Raw genomic sequence first — 11,697 nt, 5'->3', positions numbered from 1 at the left:
AGAAAGGACTTGTATCGCTAAAGTTTCTTCGGAAAGAATTTTTACGGAAAATTAACTAACGACCAGAGATGTAACAATATTGATTTGGAAATACTATCATGTTTCTTCTAACATTATGTTTCTGTGCAACGACTTGACATCAAAGCTGGCGCAATGAATATTGTCAACGAACTTCCCTTGTTGTATTTCACTAGAGAATTCAAAGCTGTCTTTCTATGTGTTGAAAGTCTTCAAGAATTCAACCAAAAAAGAAAAAGAAAGTTAAAGCATGGTTGGAAGCTCCAATATGAGAAACTATAGGTCTCAATGGACACCCTTCTTTATGAATTTTAGGAAGACCGCAGGATTATTTAGGTTCGTTTACAGGGTACATGCCGCAGCAAGGTTTGTCCACAGGAAATATGCTACAACAAGGCCGGCCTATGAAGTATGTGCCATCACAAGGAAACATGCAACAGCAAGGTTTGCCCATGGGATACATACCACAGCCATGGCTAATGCCTTCACCTGAACATCATCTAAAAAGAGAAGAGCAAGGTTTCTGCTTCGCTTGTGAACTAGTGGGTTATTGGCAAAGGAACTGCCTGAAATATACCATGCAGCAAAGATGGCAGAATTATCGGTTCCAGCAAATGTCAGCATTTTGTCAAGCAGTAAAGTTGTCAAGGGTATTGATACCGGCTGTTAGATCAGCAGTACTGGGATAACCAGCAACAACTGTTTGATGCTGTGACAATGTTCTAGAAATATGACAGGCCCAAGATAGCAGCACCATTGTTGGCTCTCACTAAAGTGTAATGCACTTTTATGGAGCAAAGAATGTAATCGGGCATTCTGAAACCTAAAACTTGCTTTGGTGGATGCTCCAGAGCTGGCTTACACACGATAAGAATGTGAGTTTCTTGTGGACACCAATGCAAGAGCCAACAGAGTTGGAGAAGTGTTATTGCAGATGCAGGATAGAGTTGAATGTGTAAGCATGTACACTAGTAGTATGCTCATGGCTCCAGGTACTGTGCAACATAAAAGAGCAGCTTGCTGTGGTTGTCTTCATGAAACACTATTGCTTCTACTTGTGTGGTAGGAACTTCACCATCCTGGTGGACCCTGTTTTGCTGAAGTGGTTAGTAAACTTTAAATATCCAGACGGGATGATAGCACATTAGACAACAATGTTTCAAAAACATCACCTCGGTTACAACACAGAAACACAGATGGACTATTTTGCCATACAGTGAAGACTGTGACAATTAGTTGAATGTCCTGACCCTGAACACTATGTAAGATTTGAAATCATAGCCATTTCAGCTATAGCAAAAGCTGATCATGAAGTACACGACTTCAACAAAGGATGGGTGCCAAGGTTTATGCTTCAGAAGCTCCAGAACAAGCAACTGAAAGACCATGACTTAGCATGGGCACTCCTTGCTATTCAGCAAGGCTAAGCCCAATGTTCTAATAGCGGAATGTAGCATAGACACACATAACCTGTGGCATTTGTACAAGCAGTTAAAAGTACAAGAAGGTATACCATACCACTCCTATTAACCCACGAGGCATGGTGCTCTGACACTGCTGTTATTGTTGTCCCTAGAGCTCTGCAACATGTTGTTTATTAAGCTTGTTTATATTTAGACAGGAATTGTTACTTCCTGTGAATGTTATGTATGGTTGTTATCAATGAAGATAAATTGGCCAGTGTCCTAAAGTGTATGTAGAGTGGCTAAGCTCAATGATGATTGATGCTAATGAATCCACCCAAAAACAAGTGGATAGTGAGAGAACAGATGTTCCAGTGTGGTTGTGGTATGTGCTAACTGCATGAAAGCAACTTGGATCCAATAGGATTGGTCTTTGCTTGATACTCCACCAATTTGATCCTTTAATGTAAGAGCTACAGTGAGCACAAGGTATGCAAAAGCATGTGGAACATGTCAATAAGCTGCATCCATATGTCACTGAAGAACCTTTAGTGCATTGGTTTGACCAGAGGAGAATGAGAACACCATTTTGAGTCATCCCAACCTGCCTAATAAGAAAGATGAAGCTGTGGAAACGTAACTGATGTTCTTCAATCAACCAGAAATGGAAATGAAAGCAACTACCAACTCTGACTGGCATATGACACACCAGTGTTAGCCTCTTAATTAATGTGGGTGGAATTGATCATCAAAGCTAGGACAATCATTAGGTCGAACATTTGATGATTGAAAGAAAGTGATATTCTTTGCTTTCCAAGCTATTGAGTGATAAAGAAATGCAATATATAATCTACATTGTAGAATTATCACTCAGTTATTGACAATTAGGATGATTATGTGATAAAAAATCAGTGATTGAAAGGATATTGAAACCTCTTGCATTCTAATGTTTCAAGAAAATCATTCCAATAAACCAGCTGAGTGATAACAACTCTGCAGAAAATACCACCCAGTATTCGCTACATATGATATCAATCTTCATGACAAATATACTGAAACTATGACCAACGAAGAATTCCAGTTTTTTCTTCTTTTTTTTTTATTGGAGTACAGTAGTAACAGTATGAATTTTAATCTTGGTAAATAGACTTTTAGTTCAAAAGTCGGGATTTGTCTGAATTTTGACAGTGATTGCTTATTTCATGAAGCCTGAAATATAAATCAGTTCAAATTCGATGACGAGGAACCCACTTGGAGACTAATAATGGTTGTAGACGGCTTGAATGGGTAATGAAGAAAAACTTTAATATAAGTTTAACATAACAGCAAATGTACAACGTTTCGACAAGGTTTTTTCATCATCAGGTACCTTTTGGAGACGGCTTGAATGGGTAATGAAGAAAAACTTTAATATAAGTTTAACATAACAGCAAATGTACAACGTTTCGACAAGGTTTTGTCATCATCCGGTACCTTTTGGAGACGGCTTGAATGGGTAATGAAGAAAAACTTTAATATAAGTTTAACATAACAGCAAATGTACAACGTTTCGACAAGGTTTTGTCATCATCAGGTACCTTTTGGAGACGGCTTGAATGGGTAATGAAGAAAAACTTTAATATAAGTTTAACATAACAGCAAATGTACAACGTTTCGACGAGGTTTTGTCATCATCAGGTACCTTTTGGAGGCGGTTTGAATGAGTAATGAAGAAAAACTTTAATATAAGTTTAACATAGCAGCAAATGTACTACGTTTCGACAAGGTTTTGTCATCATCCGGTACCTTTTGGAGACGGCTTGAATGGGTAATGAAGAAAAACTTTAGTATAAGTTTAACATAACAGCAAATGTACAACGTTGCGACGAGGTTTTGTCATCATCAGGTACCATAAGGTTTTTTTTCATTACCCATTCAAGCCCTCTCCAACCATTATAAATCAGTTCAGTTTGACAGCCCTAGATGATACTACTGTCACCACCAAGCACAGTTTTAGCATGTAACTCGAACTTTACCAAAGTGGTAAAAGCAGTAGCCAGAGGAAAAGTGTGGTATGTTGGCATATCATAAGGTTTCTATCTACTTTTAATTATCTTAGAACTTTTAAATCTTTTTTTGGTTATTTACTTTCCGTTCCTGGCAGAAACAAGTTGTCCTAAAATATGTTGATATTACCTTGTCGTAGTTGCTTTGTTCTCTAGATAATGTCTACCCAGGAGGATATTGCTGTAACACAGTGGTCGGCAACCTATGACCCACGGGTCACCAAGTGACCCGCGGCAATAATTTGTCTGACCCGCCAAAAGTTGGCTTCACCATTGCAACCCGTGAGGGCACAATCATTGTTCAGTTCAAATTTCTCGGCTATGTGAGAAGAACAACGATATTAAAAGAAAGATGGGAAAGAGTCACGGCTACGGAGAATTTTAAGATCAATCCCAATATTTGTTGGTAAAAGAGTAGCACAAGAGTTGGCGGTGGGTGGTGATGACTAGCTGCCTTACCTCTAGTCTTAAAAACAAACAAACAAAGTTTCTTTGCTGGCCGAGTTGATGTTGTTTAAATGTAGCATCTGACTAATGCTGTAAGAGAACAAAGGTCACGAGGTGATACTGACTAGTGGATAAAAACACCGAGCTTACCTGTTGAATTCAGGCGTGCTTTCTTGGCTCACTTTCTCTAGGAGATAATATTATACTTCATGATCATCCTGTTTTAGTTCCACAGAGATAAATCCTGAGAGAATGAAAACTGTGAGACTAAACACAACTTAGCAGAGACTCGAGTGTGAATCTGTCTGCGCAAGTAATCAAACTGTGCTTTCTATTTATTTGTTACAATAGAGTTTATTTATTTATTTATATTTGTCCACTCTTGTTATGTCATATTAATAGAAAATCAGTCAGTTATCAAACACAGAATACTCCCCTCATTTCTTGGTCGAATCTGCTGATATGTGATACTTGTCGGTAAATCGGTTTTATTTGAAAATACCATATATTTATAGAATATAATTATCATTTAGCAGTTGTGTTGGCTTGGTACACTTATAACAAACATCACTGAGCAGTGATGTTGACGCGGTATAATCAGAATAAACAAGAATGATTGAATTACAATATTAAACAGTTATCAATGAATGATACTGCAGATTTATTATACTTACAACAAATAGTGGTGATTGATCAGCAGTGCTAACTTAGCACAAACAACTGTCTTTGTCTGTGTGAAGCTAGAAGAGAACGTCTAACAGTCATTGTTCAGTAATGTTAATTAGCTGTATTGAAAATAATCACTAATCACCGAGCAGTAATGCTAATTAAGTATATTTAAAACAATCAGTAATCACCGATCAGTAATATAATTAACTACATTTAGAACAATTAATAATCACCGAGCAAGTTCAATTAAGTATGTCTAGAACAATTAATAATCACCGAGCAAGTTCAATTAATTATGTCTAGAATAATTAATAATCACCAGAGATTCGTTTAAGTATATTTAGAACAATTAATAATCACCAAAATACAATTAAGTATACTTAGAACAATTAATAATCACCAGAGATTCAGTTAAGTATATTTAGAACAATTAATAATCACCAAAGATTCAATTAAGTATATTTAGAACAATTAATAATCACCAAATATTCAATTAAGTATATTTAGAACGATTAATAATCACCAGAGATTCAATTAAGTATATTTAGAACAATTAATAATCACCAGAGATTCAATTAAGTATATTTAGAACAATTAATAATCACCAAAGATTCAATTAAGTATAGTTAGAACAATTAATAACCGCCAGAGTTTCAATTAACTATATTTAGAACGATTAATAACCGCCAGAGTTTCAATTAAGTATAGTTAGAACAATTAATAACCACCAGAGTTTCAATTAACTATATTTAGAACGATTAATAAACACCCAGCAATTAAATATTCTTAGAACACATTACAAACATTGTTCAGTAATATGTTAATTAAGTATACTTAAAACAACAGAAAATCAGTAATGAATGAGCAGCAATGTAAATAAGTCCATTTAGAACGACTAACAATCACTAAACCGAAATTTCAGGTAAACGTATAAAAAAAAAACAGGAATTGTTAAGTAGCAGTGTTAATTTTGTGCATTTGTTGTAAATGGTTTAAACGCCGAAAGTCGGCGAAATATTGGGAAACCAATAGTCCTAAAACCTGTTATAAAAACAAAAGTAACTACTGATGTCTTTTGTTGTTGATGGTGTTTTCAGATTCCTATTAATTTGTCCATTATGGCTCGAAAGCACAGTTGTGTATGGAATAGCTTTTCAGATCTATCTTTTGCCTGCCACAAGTCACTGCCGACAATGCCAGAAATCATCAGTTGGGCTGAACAATGAGACACAAAAGATTTCATAAAACGCTACTTATGTACGAAGGGGGGGGGATCTGCAATTGTTATGTTGTGTATGCCTTTTACAAGCCAGGGAAGAATAACTACAATCTACATTTAACTTATTGTTATAAACAGTGTTGACATTTATTCATAAACAATATCACTTAGCATAATTGTTTTAAAAAAGTGTTGCTTTTCTATGTTTAAGACGAACAACCATCATTAAAAAACATTGTTCATTGAAAATGTATAGAAGAAACAAGCATTATTAAACAACACCTTTATGTTGGGGTGTAAACGCCTTACTGCCAGAGCGTAACATTTTAGTAGTAACATGCGTGTGTGTGACATCACAAACATATTACACCTGACAATGTCAGCTTGGAGAATAAAAAAAAAAAAGTGTCTAAACAACAGTCTGTTAAAGTAAACCACACATACATAAATAGTACTACCTGCTTACTTTCCTTCATGCAAAAATAGCTAACACTAAAGATCAGAGCTACTTTTTTTTTTTTAGTTTGAAAAATCATTATTTAAAAAAAGAATTAAATTGGTTTGTATCTGCAAGAATAAGGTTTCCTTTTCTCATTTTTTTCAGTGGAAGCCCTTCATTTGGCACACTTAATGGCTGCTCACGGTTACATTTTTTGCATCGACGATCACGTGCTGACAGTCAAGGCTGATGGCACCTACTACAGGTTTCAGGTACAAATGTTTGATATTTTCATATATGCACTTTGTCTGTCTGTGTTTAGGTGTGATTGAGACGAGTCAGAATGACCACAGCCTATATTAAAGGATTTGTTAAAGCAGCATGTTCAGTGAGTTTAGATTTTGAGGCATGTATTATTCAGTAATACAAACTAAAATTGGTTTATGCTAACAAACGTGAACGTTGTTTCGATTCCAATTCGATTTGTATTACTTGCTGTAATTGGTTCCTATAAAGGTCCCACGGACGAGGCAATTGAGGCTGTAAATTATTAATATAAGTAATCGGCCGCTACTGATTCTTATCTTGGTTTAATTACACAAATAGTTATTCTTTCTGGATCTGTTTATATATATATTACAAAGGGTTTTTCTTTATATATTGATATAAGCTTGCTGATGTCACTGAATTATTGGTCACTCATGTAAATATTTAACTACGAATCGTCCTGATATCGGTACGGGCTTGACTTATTAGTTAGTGTGACTGGACAGTGAATCCAAGGATTTGTGGTTCGGGACCCGTTGTCGCAAAAAAAAAACAAAAACGTCCTGCACGTTGGGGCTGTGGGTGCTCGAGAAGAGTAACAGTTAAATCCTACTATTCGATCAGACAAAAATATCTCAACATTTTTCAGTGGGTGTTTGTATGGGAATAATCCTCTTTGTGTAGCATTGCGCAAATATTCCAAAAACAAACCATCAAAGAGATTAATAGATCTTACAAATATCATATAAAATTTGATTCATATGGCAGAACGTAAAGGTTGACACTAGTTTGGCTCTCATTAGATCTGGCTATCCGTAAAGTTTATCTTTGAAATCAACATAATTACTAGAAATTCAAGATATCTACAATTCTATTTTTTGTTGAGTATTTTGTGACAATTTTCAGTTAAATGATTCCATTAAAAAATGTCTGATTCTATTTATTCGCTCAATTTATTATGTCATCATGAATAAGACAAGTATATAAAACGTTTGAAGTGGTTGTATATATATCAGAAAAGGTAATTTTATTTAAACTGACATTTGTTCAGACATTCCTTTTTTCTCTGTCTGGAGTGTATTTTTATCGTTTTCAGTATAGTACTTTTAGATCTGGTAACAAACGTCTGGAGATGGAAAATATAGTTGTTAGTTAGTTAAATACTGTGTGAAAGTTTGATGTCATTCGAAACCTCTTGACGTTTGTAGACATACTTTTGTAATATTTGATCAATAAACGGGTTTTTGCAAACATCAATTTAGATATTCACATGCAAATATCCAGAACAACACAAGGAGACAATTTAATACACGGACAATCTTATTGTTGTAAACAACCATAATATTTCAATATTCAAGATATTTTCCCTAAAGAACTTTCATTGAAACAAAATTTATAACGTTCTTAATTTTTTATTATTATATAAGTTTTATGCATTAAGTTGGAAAATATTTTTTTTAACAATACAGTATATGACAAATGCAGAGAATGCAATTTTCTAATTCTACGTCGAACGTCTTTAGAGTCAAACACGCCACAACCATTGGAACTGTATAAACTTGCAGAATTGATATCTAATTACAAATTTCCGTAATAGATTGCTCACAAATAATTAAAAAAAAACATGAGAAGTCAAATTTAATATCTAAATACTTTCGGCATACCTTCTTTTAGAATCTAACAGAAAAATACGACTTAGATCTATAATGCTGGATGATACTTTACTTGACCTTTCACACCTTGATAATTGACGAAACTTATCACTTTCACAACTTGATGATGGACGAAATTTATCACTTTCACACTTTGAAACTAGGTTAAATTTATCACATTTTCACCCTGATGCTCAATGAAACTTAATTTATCACCTTAATGCTGAAATAAGTTTGTCATTTTCACACTGATGTGATGGTAACTGTGTAATTTGAATCGACATTTCCGGTTGACAAAGATGTATGGTATTACCTGACCCTCCTAGGTCACAAAGACCTAAATTCCGATCAGGAGAGAGGAGATGTATGGTACAACTTACTGCAGTGTAATAGGAGACGTGATAAATATTTTTATCATTTGTAGAGTAAAGGATTGTGCATGGTGGTGTACAAACATCTTAAATTATGGTATTCGTAAAGTAGTAACTAACAGCTGTGCAGAAACCTAGGTGACGTTTAACAACAACTGGAGGATCACGAAGTGTGAAAGTCACAAGTTTCGTCCTACATTAAGGTGTGAGACAGAAAAATTTCGTTCTGCACACAATATATTCGGATAACGATTTATACTCTTTCGTTATAACAGTGCAGTTGATTGGACGTTCACATAGGTACGTAATAGTAACGCGGGTGATTGGCCCATTCATAGCCATCGTTCCAGGTTTAAGATATTTCTTTTCTGGGTTTTTGTCTCCATCTTATTGTAAGATATCAGGTTCGAATAACCTTTGTCCTCTAAAATTATATTTGATAATTAAAGATCCTCTACTTCCTAGGAAAGGTAGATAATTGATAATTCATAAAGATATTTTCCATATATCTTGAGCACGTTTTGGTCCCTTTTACTCTTCTTCCTCGACGAATGTTTTCGCCCATGTGGTACGTGTTAATGACGCTTGTCAGAAAGTCTCATGACAAGCAAAAACAAATACAGAGAAAAAAAAGTGAATATATATATATATATGTGTATAAAGTCATCCTTCTTGGTGTCTCAGTGGCAAGCTTAAGGGCTTATAACGCTTAAGTTCGGGTTTCGATCCTGACGGTTGGCACAGCTCAGATAGTTCATTGTATAGCTTTGCGCTTAAAAGAATTAAGCATGTCTACCTATATATATTTAAATTTCCATTGATTATATACTTTGAGTACACGTTGTTAATTTCGTCTTAGTTTTACCAATGTGATAGTATTAATATATATCACTCTATATTTCTGTTCTCCAAATAGACTCCTTATTTTTGGCCATCAAACTGCTGGGAACCTGAAAATACGGATTACGGTAAGTTTGTTCAATTAGTAAAGGCCTTTCTTATTCATCTACCGACACAATTTCATAAAATAAAAAGATGTTTGAAGAAATCAAAATTACTTATAACAACAGAATGTAATGGCGTAGTTTTTTGCAGTGTGAAAATCAATGCACTTATTATTTTTCGCACTTGTTTGTTGACAAAATAAAAGAGGCGTTTTAAACATAACCAGGTTTTTGAAGTAAAATTAAGTTAGAAACAATGGCAAACGAGGGACGGCGCCATCCTTTTTCTGCGTGATGGGGTTGAGGTGGGCTAGATAAAACAACAAAATTGAGGGAGCTGTACTCTGCATCTTGTGGGCACACACATTGTAGTGTTTAGAAAGTGAAACAAAGAAAACTTTTGAACTTTTTTGTTGGGTATGTAAGTTACAGAGGAGGCTAAGACACATTTTATGGTAGCTTCAGCCCCAACAAGCCCCCTCTTTACCGCCGCTATTGCGACAAACGTTAATGAAGATAGACATCTCTGTCGTCTCAGTTTGCAGAAATTTGATCGATGTGACTAATGGATGGCGAAGCACAGTTCTCATTTATATTACAGGTGTCAGTAGTTAGTGAATACATCAAACTCCTCTCGCTGATTGGCTGCCTCAGGCAATAAAGGCGGGGCTAGACGATGACGTAATATTGACACGAAGTGGCACCAACTAGCGGGTTGCTAGGGGGCCTCATTAGACCTCATAGTTTGAGTGTTACTCACCAGAGGGTGCGTTGCTAGGGGAGGAGTGACATTATAGTTAGAGCGTTACACACTAGAGTTACTGTCAATTCTAAACAGTGAACAAAATTGCAAAAAATTAGAAGTTTTAATTTATAGTTCTTTTAAGAGAAGAAGTTTGACATTCATTTTGAAGTGAAGTTAATTAAACAAACTTGCGAACCTTTGATTTAAAATAATATATCTTAAAACAAAGCAATTAATACCTTTTTAATTATTATTTTGCTCAATATGAGCACAATGATATATTCGTTTAATATAAAAATTCCAGTGTCTGTTAGTTAAACATTTTTATTAATAGATCGTACCGACGATTCTTTAGCTGAAACATCGGTGCAGTCTGCTAATAGAAATTAACCCAGAGAAGCTGGAATTCTTGTATCACTTATAACTACGGGAACTTCTATTGTTATAAATTATGAATACTGTGATAACAAAAAAGAAAATACATTGTTTCAGTCTGCAATGTAAAACAATATCAAATTGAGATACGAAAATATATATCAGTGACTTCTTCTACAACTTTCATACAAAAAATCTTTCAAGTGATGTTAAATATCTAAGATATTCAAAGTTAATCTGTACTTTACGTACATTGGAACGTTAAATATAAACTAGTTCTAAGCCTACATCTTCCCGATGGCTCAGCGGTAAGCCTGAGGGCTTATAATGCTATGTATGGGGTTTCAATACCCGCAGTGGGCAGAGCATAGACAACCCATTGTGTAGTTTTGTGCTTAACAATGAACAAAAAGTAAACCTTCAAGTCCCATTTTTGACAGTTATTCTATTCAAAATGTTTTTGTTTTTATATGCATCTATTCCTAGTTCATTATAGACTACTTTGATCTTCACATAAAGATGTAAGTTATGCATATGTATCAGATTATAAACTTATTATATCGTTACATAGCTGTCTACTTGTGTAAACGAACCATGCAGAATAAAACAAGACTGGAGCTGGCGGACTACGAGGCTGAAAATCTAGCACGTCTCCAGAAAATGTTTTCCAGGAAGTGGGAATTCATTTTTATGCAGGCTGAAGCACAGGCAAAGTAGGCTTAATTTTTAAAGTTACAAGTAAATACGACCCGAACTTAAAACACAAGCAACAGTTTTCGGTCTTAAAGTACGAGGAAAGTAAGTCTTTTTTTTTTTTTTTTCAAAGTGCAAAAAAGAGGGTACTTTTTGTGGACACTTGGCTAAAACGGTCAGATCAGAGACTATTACTCATGATATAGCAGCCCTTATTTAAAATTCTAGTCTAAAGGGGGAGCCACCAGTCAGCAGCATTCGCCACATTGCACAGCTAAAAGTACTTATTGTGTTCAGTAGTATATCGCGGTCTCGAACCTTCCAATACAGGTGCAAGCACGCTATCCACAAGGCTATGTCCAGCCTTTACAAAAAGTAATATTATACTTAAAATGTAACAATAGATTTAT

At 35.0% G+C, this 11,697-nt stretch overlaps 1 protein-coding gene across 2 annotated transcripts in view; it reads left to right on the top strand.

Annotated features, from left to right (window-relative positions):
• Window positions 1-11,697, top strand: part of LOC106464164 (regulator of G-protein signaling 7-like) — a 69,455-nt gene that overhangs the window by 34,562 nt on the left and 23,196 nt on the right. For both annotated transcript variants that reach the window (XM_022391853.1, XM_022391852.1), the window contains exons 3-5: window positions 6,406-6,512; window positions 9,447-9,498; window positions 11,166-11,307. In XM_022391853.1, the coding sequence (XP_022247561.1) occupies window positions 6,406-6,512; window positions 9,447-9,498; window positions 11,166-11,307 (301 nt within the window). The remainder of the gene's footprint in view (window positions 1-6,405; window positions 6,513-9,446; window positions 9,499-11,165; window positions 11,308-11,697) is intronic.

This window comes from Limulus polyphemus, unplaced genomic scaffold, assembly GCF_000517525.1.
Source record: "Limulus polyphemus unplaced genomic scaffold, Limulus_polyphemus-2.1.2 Scaffold1574, whole genome shotgun sequence".
In the NCBI taxonomy this organism is placed as follows: Eukaryota; Metazoa; Arthropoda; class Merostomata; order Xiphosura; family Limulidae; genus Limulus; species Limulus polyphemus.
Note: the sequence above shows the minus strand (reverse complement) of the source record. Positions and strands in the feature narration are given on the sequence as shown.